This window comes from Corvus kubaryi, unplaced genomic scaffold (genome assembly GCF_017639235.1).
Source record: "Corvus kubaryi isolate FWS band 111438036 unplaced genomic scaffold, C.kubaryi_AGA036_p1.0 36871, whole genome shotgun sequence".
NCBI lineage: Eukaryota > Metazoa > Chordata > Aves > Passeriformes > Corvidae > Corvus > Corvus kubaryi.
The window spans coordinates 10,092-24,000 of NW_024580972.1; the positions used below are offsets into that span (position 1 = coordinate 10,092).

At 53.9% G+C, this 13,909-nt stretch overlaps 2 protein-coding genes across 4 annotated transcripts in view; one reads left to right on the forward strand and one right to left on the reverse strand.

Annotated features, from left to right (window-relative positions):
- The window catches only part of STMN4 (stathmin 4), a 10,246-nt gene extending 5,669 nt beyond the window's left edge, over window positions 1-4,577 (forward strand). For 2 of the 3 annotated variants that reach the window (XM_042020184.1, XM_042020186.1), the window contains 4 exons: window positions 613-708; window positions 1,616-1,821; window positions 1,908-2,099; window positions 2,697-3,143. In XM_042020184.1, the coding sequence (XP_041876118.1) occupies window positions 613-708; window positions 1,616-1,821; window positions 1,908-2,099; window positions 2,697-2,825 (623 nt within the window). In that variant the 3' untranslated portion in view covers window positions 2,826-3,143. Of the gene's footprint in view, window positions 1-612; window positions 709-1,615; window positions 1,822-1,907; window positions 2,100-2,696 lie in introns of all 3 variants that reach the window. The other variant, XM_042020185.1, reaches the window with a different exon arrangement.
- A 1,413-nt stretch (window positions 4,578-5,990) lies between these two features.
- The window catches only part of LOC121660735 (angiopoietin-related protein 7-like), a 10,646-nt gene continuing 2,727 nt past the window's right edge, over window positions 5,991-13,909 (reverse strand). The window contains exons 3-7 of the mRNA XM_042020187.1: window positions 12,649-12,871; window positions 11,403-11,540; window positions 9,568-9,784; window positions 8,018-8,213; window positions 5,991-7,292 (exon numbers count right to left, since the gene is read on the reverse strand). Coding sequence (XP_041876121.1) covers window positions 7,146-7,292; window positions 8,018-8,213; window positions 9,568-9,784; window positions 11,403-11,540; window positions 12,649-12,871 — 921 coding nt within the window. The 3' untranslated portion in view covers window positions 5,991-7,145. The remainder of the gene's footprint in view (window positions 7,293-8,017; window positions 8,214-9,567; window positions 9,785-11,402; window positions 11,541-12,648; window positions 12,872-13,909) is intronic.

Here is a 13,909-nt window from a genome sequence, read left to right on the forward strand (position 1 = left end):
CCTTCCCTGGCACATGGAGCCCCCCCATTCCTCTGATCCCAATCCCACCCCTTCCGCAGCACGTGGAAGTCTCCCCATCCCTTTTTCCCCAATCCCAGCCCATTCCCTGTCACATGGGAGCCCCTCCCCCATCCCTCCGATCCTGATCCCACCCCTTCCCTGACACAGAGCAATCCCCTCATCCCTCTGATCCCGATCCCAATCCCACACATTCCCCAGCACGTGGAAGTCTCCGCATCCGTCTGATCCTGATCCCACCCATTCCCTGACATGGAGCAATCCCCCCATCCCTCTGATCCCAATCCCAAAGCTTTCCTGAGATGTGGCAGCCCCCTCATCCCTCTGATCCCAATCCCAACCACTTGCCTTCCACATGGAGCCCTCCCATCCCTCTGATCCCAATCCCAGCCCTTCCCTGGAATGCGGAGCCCTCCCATCCCTCAGACCCCAGTCCCAAACTCTTCCCTGGCACGGAACCTCTCCCCCATCCCTTTTATCTCAATCCCACCCTTTCCCTGGCACATAAAACCCACTCTGATCCCAATCCCACCCGTTCCCTGACACGGAGCAGGCCCCCATCCCTCTGATCCCAATCCCAACGTCTCTTCCCAGCCTACAAGGAGAAGATGAAGGAGCTGCCCCTCGTCTCCCTGTTCTGCTCCTGTTTCCTGTCGGATCCCCTGAACAAGCCCACCTACACCTACGAAGGTGGGACCCCATTCCCAATCCCACTGCAGCTCTGGGAATTCTGGGATCTCTGGGGGGCTCCAATCCCCCCTCGGCATGAATGGGGTCACCCTCAAACCAAGCGCGGTGGCTCCGGAATTTTCTGGGAATTCAGCAGGAGGATGGGTTGGGGTCTGGAGAGGCTTGGGCAGACCCAGCCCTCGCAGCTCTCCCAAATATTCCCAGCTCGGCCCCATGGATGGGTTGGGATCCAGGGGGGCCCTGGCATCCCTTTATCCCATATCCATATTTTTTGGGACCAGGTGATTCATCCCAATCCATGTCCAGAGGCCACGGAATGGGATGTCCAGCCTTGGAGGGGTCCTCTGGTTTTTCCAGAGGGATCTACTCGAGAAAAGGGATAGCAGTCCCATTCCCAAAGCAGGGAGAGATGGAGACATGGGGACATTCCCAGCCCTCAGTTCTCCCAAATATTCCCAGCTTGGCCCCATGGATAGGTTGGGATCCAGGAGGGCTTCATTCCTTCATCCTGGAATGTGGCCTCCATATTTTTCACCTCCAGGTGATTCATCCCAATCCACATCCAGAGGCGATGGAAGAGCCTTGGGAGGCTCCTCCAGGTTTTCCAGGGGGATCTACACTGGAAAAGGGGTCACAGTCCCATTCCCACTTTCCAAAGCAGGGAGAGATGGAGAGACGGGGACATTCCCAGCCCTCCCAAATATTCCCAGCTCAGCCCCATCCATGGGAATCCTGGAATTTCTACCCCACCCCACCACATCCCCGAACCCCAGGGATGGCGTTTGGGCTAAATTTGGATGAAATTCATGGACACCAGAAAAGGCAGAATCCCACCGTGAGGGCCATGGGTGTGGAATCCCGGGATGGGAATTCCCGGCGCTCATTCCAAGCCCTTTTCCCCACCCAGACACGGTGGACCTGACCTGGTGCGTCATCTCCGACATGGAAGTGATCGAGCTCAACAAACGGACCTCGGGCCAATCCTTCGAGGTCATCCTGAAGCCTCCGTCCTTCGACGGAATTCCGGAATTCAACGCTTCCCTGCCCCGGCGCCGCGACCCTTCCCTGGAGGAGATCCAGAAGAAGCTGGAAGCAGCGGAGGAGAGGAGAAAGGTGGGTGCGACACCCAGTAAATTCCCCCCGTTTTTGGGTTGGGAAGAGGTGGCTTTATCCCGGGAATGTCCCCATGGTGTCCCCAGTACCAGGAGGCGGAGCTGCTGAAGCACCTGGCGGAAAAGCGGGAGCACGAGCGGGAAGTGATCCAGAAGGCCATCGAGGAGAACAACAACTTCATCAAGATGGCCAAGGAGAAGCTGGCGCAGAAGATGGAATCCAACAAGGAAAACCGCGAGGCCCATCTGGCGGCCATGTTGGAGCGCCTCCAGGAGAAGGTGAGAGCCCGGAAAAGAGGGATTGGGATGGGTTGGGATATTCGGGATATTGGGGTGGCACCACCAAAGAGGGGCTCCCGCTTCCATTCCCATCCAGGTGCAGCATCCCACTGGGAGGGGGGGGTCCTGACCGGGTGGATCCATAGGCTTGGGAGTGGTCAGAGAGTTGGGATCTGGGTCTTGTCCATGGACAAGCAAAGTCCTTCCTTTTCCCATGTTCCGCTGTGATGGGACACAGAATCCCAGGAATCACAGAATCCCAGGATGGTTGGGTTGGAAGGGATCTTTAGGATCATCCAGTTCCACCCCCACCACCTCCCACTATCCCAGGGTGCTCCAAGCCCTGTCCAACCTTTCCTTGGACTATCCCAAGTTGCTCCAAGCCCTGTCCAGCCTTTCCTTAGACACTTCCAGGGATCCAGGGGCAGCCACAGCTTTGCTGGGAATTCCATCCCAGCCACATCCCTGCCCTTGTACTTTTCCCACCTCTGGGCTGGCGGATCTTCCCGTGGTCCCTTCCCATGGATCCGGCAGCTCCCCAGCTCCGTGCTGGGAGCCATTCCCACCTTTCCAGCCCTCTTCTCTCTCCCGAATCAGGTCTGTTCCCAACCTCCGCATGGAAAATCCCACCCTCACCACCTCCAGCTCCCTCCAAAACATCCGGAGCCCGCCCAGTGCCCTTCTCCGAGCGCCTCCGTTGGGGCAGAGGCGGAGAGCGCCAGATAATGCCGGAAAATCCCAGCTAATCCCAGCTCCATGGGGCTTCCCGGGACGGTTGACGTCTCCCTCGTAGCCAGAGGGCGAGGACAAAGTGTCCCCAAGTGCCACCAGCAGCCCTTAAGTGACCCCAGGGGAGGAGAGGACACTGGTGACCCATCCGTGGCGTCCCTCGGGATGAACCTCGTGCCTTCAACCCCTCCGGAGCCGCTGTCCGTGGGGATCCCGGAACCCTGGAATCCGGCTAACGCGTGTCCCCCCTCCCCCCTCCTCCTCCTTCCCCTCCGCCTTCCCAATCCCGCAGGACAAACACGCGGAAGAAGTGAGGAAAAACAAGGAGCTCAAGGAAGAAGCCTCCAGGTAAAGAGGCGCTGCTGGGACTGACAGCTCCGGGGAGGTGCCGGAGGCTTCCGCAGCTCCAGGTCGGAATGGTGTGGGAATGGTGGACGTTCCTCTGCTTTCTTTGTTCGTGGATGTGCCGAGTCGAGGGGTGAAGCCATCGGAGTCGTCGTTCCGGGGAGGGTGGGGAGGGAAGGGATGAGGGCGGGATTTGGGATGCCCACCCGGGTGGGTCCCGCGCGCCGCCTGTCAGCCAGGTCTGGAGGGGACAGCCGAGGGCTGAGGAGGTGATCCCCAGGAGAAATCCCGGGAATACGGAGCGGGCGGGGAGGGAATTGTGGGAAAATGTGCGTCGTGTGTGACTTTAATTTGATGCTGGGCAGGCAGGGCGGGCGGGAATCCCACTGGAGTCTTCTCCATCCAATCCCATCCCATCCCATCCCATCCCATCCCATCCCATCCCATCCGTGGGCTGCGGCATCTCTTGGTGTCCCTCCCTCCCTTGTTCCCGCCTGGATTTGGGGTCTCTTCCCAGATCCGGCGTTTTTTGCCCTTCCAGCACCGTTTTGGGAAGGGGGAGAAGGCTTCCCCTGTTGGAGGTGGTCAGGGAGTGAAATTCCCTTGCTCCAAAGGTTTTTTCTGGCTGTTGGAGATGCCAAATGATCCTTCCCAAGGGTGACATTGGAAAGCCCCATGAATTCCCAAAGAAACTTTTTTGTAAGAACTTCCCAAAAAATAATCCCGGTGGGAATTCTTGGATGAAATCCCCCTTTCCAGCTGGAAAACCATCGGCTCCCAGCGACGGAGCAGCAGGAGAAACCAGGGTGGGGCTGTGGAGACCACGATGGAAGGGATTGGAGAAAATTCAGGGAAAAATTCGGCGGAGAGGATGGAAAAATTCGGTGGGATGGAGCCCTGTGGAGAACAGGGAAAAATATCCATGGGGAACCCCTTGGGGACAGCGGTGGCACCTCCTGGTGACACCAGGGAGGGTGGAAAACCCCCCACTATTCCAGGAGATGTTTTTTGGGAGCTGCCGTGCAATTCCTGGGGCATCTTTGCCTCCAGGAAGGGCGGGAGAAGGAATACTGGATTTTCCAGGGGGTGGGAATTCCCTCCATTCCCAGTTGCCATCCGGAAGCGTTCCCAGTGCCGTGGGACCCCCAAATCCCAACCCAGATGTGAACAAAGGGTTTGGTCTCCGCTATGGCTGGATGAGACATTCCAAGCTCTGATCCAGGTCCGGAGGGAATCACGGCTTTTTCCCGGTGCCAGGAGGTGCCCGCCCGGATCCCGGAGCCCTGGGAGAATCCTGGGAAGGGGAAAAATGGGACTGGGGGCGGATTGTGGCGCGAGCTGTCCTTTTTTTGTACACAACGGATGTAAATAAAACTGCCTTGGCCTTTCCTTTGGTTTCCATGATCCCTACCGTGCTTCCCGTGTGGTTTTTTCAGGACTGGGGCATCCTGGAGTCGGGAAAAGGACGAGAGGGAGGGAATTAGGGTGGGAGGCTGGGCAATTTTCCCCCCCTTCCCCAAAAACCTGGTGGGATTGGAAGATTTGAGCACTCCAAGCTCATTCCATGAAGTTTTCCCATCCCAGACCTGGCGCAGGGAGTTGGATCCCAATTGCGTCCGTGTGCTGGGAGAGGAGGAAACTGGGAGGGAGCTGGATGAGACCGGATGATCCATCAGAATGTCCATGGAATAGGTGAAAAACATGCATTCCTCAGGGCCAGGAGGAGATCCCGGCAATTCCTGCTCCAGCTCCAAGGAGGAAGCAATGGGAGGATTCTTTTCCCAACTTTGCTCCACCGGAAAACGGCACCAAAATTTAGGAGCGGCATTCCCAAAGGTCCAAAGTGTTCGTTCCTCCTGATCCATCCTCTTTGACCTGGGATAAGGAGATCCTGATCCTGGGAATCTTTGAGGTTGGGTGATTCCCATGGGTGTGGGATCAGACAAATCCTGGGAACAGGTTTGGACTTCCCTACGGATGCGATGGGGATTCCCGTTGTGTCCAGGTGGGATGGGAAGGGGCTCTATCCAAAAGGACCAGGAAAAGAGGATGTGGATCCATCCACACTTCCCAAAAAACTTGGGATGGTGGGAAGTGTCCCTAACCATGGAACGGGATGAGCTTTAAGGTCCCTTCCCCCCCAAACCATTCCATGATTCCAGGATCATCCCTCTCCATGGCCAGAATCCTAAAGAACAAGGATTTGGGGAATGATTTTTCTCCCATTGATGCCTTCCCCTATCCCAGGCTGCTCCAACCTTTCCTGGGACACTCCCAGGGATTCAGGGGCAGCCACAGCTTCTCTGGGAATTCCTTCCCAAGATCCCAGCCCAGGCTCCCCTTTCCCACTGGGAAGTCATTCCCTGCCTCCTGCCCCTCCATCCTGTATCCCAAATTTCTCTCCAGCTCTCCTGGAGCCCCTTTAGGCTCAGGAAGTGGCTCCAAGGATTCCCTGGATTCTTCCCCAATCCAAGACTTGGATAACAGGGAGGAATTCGCACCTGGGAAAAAAGCTGTGGGAAACGAAGGATGGAAGAATTCATTCCGGAGCAGCCATTTGTGATTCCCAAGGTTTGGGAATCACCAAATTTAATGTGGGAAATCAGATGGTGGATTAATAATGGTAATGGGATCATTAATTAATTAAGCTGTTGCTTATTAAGTGATTAATTAATCCCTTAGCAGGGTATTGATTATCCAGGAGGAATCATGGAATTTTGGCCGGCGATCCGACAGGAATGTCAGCTCTCCAAGACACACCCGGGAGAGTCTTGGGAATACCCCGCACCCTTGGAAAACTTCCAAGGAAAACCGAAAGCCGAATAATATTCATTTATTATCTTGGAATTATTAATTTTTGGGACAATTGGAAGGCAACTTGTCCATGGATGTCTCCATAAAAAACCAACATTCCAGGGAAAATAGAGCCGGGAAGAATCCACCAGGAGAGCACCAAGCGGGAAGGGAGCAGTTGGAAGGAATAAATCCAACTTTCCCTCCTCGGAAAACATGGAATAAGAAAAAAAGGTCATTTAATGAAATATTAATTAAATAAAATTAAATATTCATCACCAAACACAGGAAGGGCGGGGCTGAGTCCCAACTTTCAAATCCGGATCCCGGGAAAAGGCAAAGCCAGGGAAAATGGAGGGTTTCCTGCTGAAACTACCAGTGGGAAATTAATTAATTATTCAAATTAATTATTCAAGTTAATTCAATCAGTTCTAATTATCCAGAGTAAGGCAGTGAAAAAATGGATTTTAAATCCCTTCTGATCATTCCTTTTTAGGATGGATGGAAAATCCATCCGGAATTCTTTGCCAGAGAGAGGGCGGGAAGGTGAAAACGGAAGGAGAAATGGAAAACTTCCCAGGTTTTTTTGGGAAGCTTTTCATCGGGAATATTGCTCTTCCCGATAGTTGATATCCAGGTGTGGAACACAATCCTTCCTCGTTTTCCCGTGATTCCATCCACGGGAATGCACATTGGATCTCCTGGCTTCCCTCAGAGCCAATTCCGGGCATCCCTGTGGTCATGGATCTTCGGGATCTTTGGGAACGGGATGCAAATCGTCTGGAATAAAAGCCAGTCCATCAAATCCCACCCGGAAAACTCCCGCGGTATGGCTGGATCTTTACTTCCGTTGGGAAATTCCGTTGGGTTGGTGGCCACAGAAATCCGCACGGATCAGTTCGGAGCTGATTCCCATCATCCGGACAACTGGATTTAGTCTTGGGAATGCCCAAGCCTGGTGGAACACAGAGCCTTTCCCAGGAATCACCTCCGCATTCCCAGGAGAGCTCCCACGTCGGAGGACTTGGATCAATTCCCTGTTGAATCCTGCTTGGATCCATTCCCACAAAATCCAACAGTGACCGCTTGGTCCTTCCAGAATCCGTTTCCCTGCACAATTCCCAGCCCTCCCTCCCCAACATTCCATGGGATGTGAAAGGGGGAATATCCCGGGATCCGTCACGGGGAGAGGTGGGGCCGGAATGTGCGCGGCCGGATCATCATGACCACCTTCCGTAGGGAATAATAGTCCGTGTCCTTCCAGGAATACCACACGATGCCATCCGGACCCAGCATCTTCCGGTTTTTAATGGAATATCGGCCGCCCTGGGAAGCAGAGAAAGGAGAAGGCTCAGGAGAGGGAAACACTTGGAAGCACCATCCGGGATGGGAATATTGGAAAAACGACTCCTCTGAAATGTGGGAGCAAAGACCTTTAGGATAACGTGGGATAAAAAAGCCCATAAATCCCTAAATTTTCCCAAAGGTCCCTCTGGAGCCTCATTGGAATTTCCGGCGGCTGAGTCACCCATTCCAGAGGTTTCCGTGTCATTCCAAACCCCAGCGAGCAGAGGCGTCTCTGGAAAAGCTGGATCGCTCCGGTGCCCAGCGCTCCTTTTACTCCCGCTCTGGAGCGGTTGGTGAAGCCAGGCAGGAATCGGGAATGATCTCCCAGGGAATGAGGGATGGGATGAAAGGGAACGGCCTCCAGCTGTCCATGGGGGAATTTAGTTGGATACCGAGAACAATTCCCGCCTGGAAAAGATTTTCCAGCCCATGGCAGTGCTGGAGTCCCCATTCCTGGAAGGATTGCAGATCCATGTGGGTTTGGAGGGACATGGATCAGTGGTGGGATTGGAAATGTTGGGAATGGTCGGACTCGGTCTTGGAGAGCTTCTCCAACCTCAACAATTCCATGATTCCAGGAGCAACAGCCTCGCTCCTCACATTCCACCATCTCCATCCCACTTTTCCTTGATGTCCATCCCTCTGATCTTGGAAAAAAGAAAGCTCCGGTCGGGAAAAAAATTCCCAAATCCGTCCCATCCTACCTTGTAGTAAACCCCGTTGAGGTTGGAGAAGAAGCACTGGTGGTACCACCAGCCTCCGTGGGAAATCTCGGCACAGATATTCCCGGAATCCGGGGTGCTGAAGCTCCTCTTGTCGTGGTACCAGGCGAAGGAATCTTCCACGGTGCCGCTGAATCCGTCCACGTGCAGCCGGTAAAAGTTTTCCTCGTCCTCGATGCTGCCGGAAGCAAAGGAATGTTCCGTTGGGATGGTCGGAATTTCAGCGGGGTTGTGCTTTCCAACCGGGATACGGCGCTCCTGAGGCGCAGCCGCCTCCCTGCTGGGATTCATCGCCTCGAAAAGTCAAGGATGAGGAGATTTTTTCCTTCTGTGGGATGGGCGTGGTCGGGAATGTTGGAATTTCGGGATGAAATGGGCGGAGAATGACCGGGAAGCCACAACAAAGGAATGTGGGAGCTTTGGGAAAATCCCTTTAATTATCCAGCGCTCTCCATGCAAGGAGCATCCGGCTCCTCCCGGAGATGGAGATAATTAGTGGAATCATGGAATTATGGAACGGTTTGGTGGGAAGGGACCTCAAAGCTCATCCCGGTCCAACCCCGACGCCTCCCACTATCCCGGGTTGCTCCTGGGATATGGCAGGGCATGGAATGGGATGGGATTTGAGGTCCCTTCCCACTCAAACCATTCCAGGATCCTCTGGAGCTGCTGGGATGGCTCCAGGTTGGGGTTCCCAGCACACAAATCCCGTGGGATGCAGCTCCAAGGGATTCAAGGATCCAGGGAATCCTTGGAGCCCCTTCCCGAGCTTAAAGGGGCTCCAGGAGAGGTGGGATTTGGGAAAGGGCTGGAGGGGCAGGAGGCAGGGAATGGCTTCCCAGTGGGAAAGGGGAACTTGGGGTGGGATCTTGGGAAGGAATTCCCAGCTGGGCTGGAATTCCCAGAGAAGCTGTGGCTGCCCCTGAATCCCTGGGAGTGTCCCAGGAAAGCTTGGAGCAATCTGGGATCGTGGAATCCCTGCCCAGGGAATGGGATGAGCTTTAAGGTCCCTTCCCACTCAAAGCATTCCGGGATTTTAGGAGCCACGAGCATTTCCAGGAAAAAAAGGGAAGGGGATCCTCTGGGACAATCCAGACATTCCTGGTCGCTCAGGAATAATCCAGGATGTGGCTGATGTGGTTGGAAAAATAAAACACGGGAGATTCCAAAGGATGCCAGGAAATAAATGAGTGGAGAGGACCAAAATCCAAACCAGGGCAAAATCCTCAAAATCCTTGGATTTCGGACACAGAGCTCAGTAATCTGGGAATAAAAACCAGGCGATAGGCAGGGATTATCCATTGGATCCTACATCTCCCTTCTCCCATGGATTTGGAATTTGAGCATGGCCGGGTGACACCGCACATTCCCTAACTCGCACCCAACTTCAAATTTGGGATCAAATTTGGGATCAAATCCTGCTGGGAAGGCAAGGAGAGACTGGGCTCAGCCTGGAAACGTCTCTAGAGAGAATTCCCATTGCCTGAGGGTCTCCCAGGGTTTGAAATCCCGGGAATCATCCCGCGTTTTACCTGAAGACCTGGTAGAAGGCGTGTTTGTGTTTGTTATTCCAGTCTTCCAGGTCGATCCGTAGGGAATAATCCCCTTGGCTCGTCATCCTGTGGATGTTGTCGTTCCCCAGCCAGAATTCCCCGTTGAGGTCCCCAAATCCTTCCTTGTACTCGTTCCAGGTCCGGTTGAAATCCACGGATCCATCCTGGCGCCTCTGGATGACCGTCCAACCCCCACCTGCTGGGAAAGGATGGGAAATGGGAATATCCGGGAAAATCCAGAGGGTCCCAGACAAGGATTTTAGGGAGGATCCATCAGCAAAGGTGTGGAATTCAAATCCCTGGAAGTGTCCAGGGGAGCTGGGATTTGGGATAAAGGCTGGAGGGGCAGGAGGCAGGGAATGGCTTCCCAGTGGGAAAGGGGAGCCTGGGGTGGGATGTTGGGAAGGAATTCCCGGCTGGGCTGGAATTCCCAGAGAAGCTGTGGCTGCCCCTGGATCCCTGGGAGTGTCCAAGGTTGGACAGGGCTTGGAGCAGCCTGGAATAGTGGGAATTCCCTCGTGGAGTGGGATAGGATTTAGGGTCTTTTCTCACCCAAACCATGCCATAATTCCATAAAAAGTGTCCTTGTCACGCCACAACTCATGGAAAAGGGATCCCACCTCAGCAGGGGCTCATGAGGATGATTCCCTATGGATTACCCCAGATTTTCAGGTGTCTGGAAGTGAGAGGGAGCAACGTTTTTCAGGAAGGGAATGGTCTGGGACTGGAACAAATGGGAAATCCCAGAGTTTATGTCCCGTTCCTGCAGCCCAGGAGCTCTCCCAGAATTCTCTCCCCGGCTCCATCTGCTCTCCCATCTGTCCGAATCCCTTCATTCCAAGATTTTCACCAGGAGGAAGACGCGGGATCGGGGCCATCTTTTCATGAGCTGTCTCCACATCCTGTCCCCCTCCACTGTCCAGGATTGCTTGGCTGGTCACGGGAAGAATCCCGGTGACACGTCGGAGACTGAATTCCGGATGAATTCCATGCATCCCAAGATTCCCATCACTTGTGGGTCACCTGGATCCCTTCCCGCGGGATGTGGATAAGGATCCACCTCCCACCTCCTCAGTCCAGCACAGGGAATGGGAATGATCCCACAAAGGCCTCAGATTCCCAGAGATGCTCCAGACACCCCCAGGGAGCAGCTGCTCCTCCGGGATTCTCCTTCCTGAAACGTGGGAATCCAAAGGCTGCTCCGGAGCCAGGCTGGGAGAGCTGGGAATGTCCAGCAGGGGAAGGGAAGGATCCAGGGAATCCTTGGAGCCACTTCCCAAGCCTAAAGGGGCTCCAGGAGAGCTGGGATTTGGGATACAGGATGGAGGGGCAGGAGGCAGGGAATGGCTTCCCAATGGGAAAGGGGAGCTTGGGGTGGGATCTTGGGAAGGAATTCCCGGCTGGGCTGGAATTCCCAGAGAAGCTGTGGCTGCCCCTGGATCCCTGGGAGTGTCCAAGGAAAGCTTGGAGCAGCCTGGGATTGGGGACGATGTTGGGATTGGAATGGGATGAGCTTCGAGGTCCTTTCCCACCCAAACCATTCCAGGATTTGGGACTCCCTATATCTGCTTCGAAAAAAACCCACGGAATCATGGAACATCCCAAGCTGGATGAGACCCACCAGGATCACGGATCCAACTCCAGAACACCCCAGAATTCCCACCCTGTCCCTGACAGCGTTGTCCAAACCCTCCTGGAGCTCCAGCAGCTTTGGGAATGTCACCATTCCAACGCCCAACCACCCTGGGAATCACCAGGATACAAATCCCACCCAAAGCTCCATCGGGAGAAGCCGTAGGATCCTTTTCCCGGACCTTCCGTGTCCATCTCGCACAGGACCTCGATGGGAACGCCGCGGACCGAGGGCAGGATGCTGTAAATCCCGGATCTCCGGAGCCCGTTGGAGTAGACGGAAGCGCAGTCGATGGGACAATTCCGGCTGTGTTTCGTCTCTGGGAATGGGAAGAGGGAGAGTCGCGGTTACAGCCTGGAGGGAGGAGGGAAACGCTTTTCCTACAAATCTGAAAAAGCTGGGAAAAAAAAATTCCCGGATATGGAAGTTCAGCCGTCAACTTTTGGCAAAGGGGCTCCAGGTCCAACCATCCACAAGGGATTTTTCCAGAGTTTTCCAGAGCCTAAAGGGGCTCTAGGGTTATTCCAGGGAAAATTCCAAATTATTCCAGGGAAAATATGAAATTATTCCAGGGAAAACAACCTGGGGAAAAAAATATGGAAATTCATTCGTTAAAAATAGAGAAATAATGGAATGATTTGAAGCAGAAAAATTTCACTAAAAATTCGATTTCTATGCTCGGAATTTTTGATGGAAAATCCCAAATTATCCCAAGGAAAACCCGAAATTATTTCGGGCAAAATAACCAAAAACCTGGCAAAAAAAAAAAAAATCAAGATTAATTCACTAAAACCAGAGAAATTACAGAAAATTGTTGTTTTTTGAAGTGGAAAAGTTTTACCCAAGCTTTAATTCCATGCTGTGAATTTTTGATGGAAAACCCCAAATTATCCCAAGGAAAACCCCAAATTATTCCAGGGAAAACAACCAAAAAATTGGCCAAAAAAAATCAAAATCAATTTATTAAAAACAGAGAAATACAAAAAAAATTGTTGTTTTTCAAAGTGGAAAAGTTTTGGCGAAGTCCTGATTTTATGCTGGGAATTTTAGAAGGCAAATCCCAAATTATTCCAGGGAAAACAACCAAAAACTTGGCCAAAAACCCCTCAAATTAATTCATTGAAAACAGAGAAATCACAAAAAATGGTTGGGGTTTTTTTTAAGGGGAAAACCGAATTTTTTTGTGGGAAATCCCCCAGTTTTCAAGGATTTCTGCTGGGTTTTGCCTGGAAAACATTCCCTGGATTTGGGCAGACTCCAGGTGGGCTCCTGAGCCGCTCCCTACGAGCACCTCCCACATCCACGGAGCTGGAAAAGCCCCGGAATCCCTTGGGATCGAGTGGGATTCGGAGCGTTTTTCCTGCAGCCCTTCCCGGCCCCATTCCCGACGCCATTCCCGACGCCATTCCCGACGCCATTCCCATCACCTGGATGCTGCATCTCCTCCTGGATGCGGATATCGGCGGGATGGAGGCAGCTGGGATTCCTCCAGGCCCAGTCGGCCAGGGCGGAGATGTTGTTGATCTGGGCCTGGATGTCGTAGAGCAGCGTGGCCTGGATGTGCTGGAGCGTGCTGGATTCCCGGGAATGCTGCTCCAGGTCCTGCACCCTCTGGAGGAGGCTCTGGTTGTGCCCCGCCGCCTCCTCGTGCTGCGGGAAAAGAAGGGAAAACAGGATTGGGAATGATGGGGACACCAGCGATGGGTGGGGATGGTGGGATCAGGGATCGAGCATTCCAAGGGTGGTGTTGGAATTCTCGTGCCATGGTCTCTTGGAAGCTCCCAGCCCATCCGGCTTCATATTCCCAGGATTCCGTGAAAGGAGGGCATGAGCAGGGAAGAGCAGGTTGGGAATATGGGAATCCTTTCCAAACGATTTCATCATCGGGATATTCCAGCTCATCCCATCCCACGGGCAGGGACACCTCCTGCTATCCCAGGCTGCTCCAGCATTTCCTTGGATGCTCCCAGGGGTCCAGGGATTCTCTGGGAATTCCAGCCCAGCCGGGAATTCCTTCCCAAGATCCCACCCCAAGCTCCCCTTTCCCATTGGGAAGCCATTCCCTGCCTCCTGCCCCTCCACCCTTTATCCCAAATCCCAGCTCTCCTGGAGCCCCTTTAGGCTCGGGAAGCAGCTCTGAGGATTCCCTGGATCCTTCCCTTCTCCACTGAACATTCCCAGCTCTCCCAGCCCTCCGTGGCCTCCTCTGGACTCTCTCCAGCAGCTCCATGTGCTGAGAATTCCAAGCCTGGATGCCCCTAAAGGAACGTTCATGTCCCTTTCCCCCTTTGTTTTTTTAGGAAAAGCAGCCTTTGGATCCCAATCCAGGGAGAAGCTGGCAGGAGATTCCCAGAGCTGATTCCGGGGGATGGACACCCTGATCCCACCGGGAATGTGCCGCTCTCGCCTCGTTCCGTGCTCCCTGTCCGTTAGACGGCAGAGCAGGCCTTAGCCAGCAATTCCCAAATCCCACAGCAGCCTGGGAATTCCCTCCCGCTTCCCAATCCCTCCCGCGGGTCTGGCAATGGATCCGCAGCCCTTCCAAAGGCCGAGGAGATTCCATGGATAAAAGTCAGGGATCTGGGGTTGATGCTGAGGAAATTATCCCGGGAATGCTCCCAATCCGAGCTCCAACCCTACAAAATTCCAGGAGCTGGAAGCACCCATGGAAAAGGCCCATGGACACTT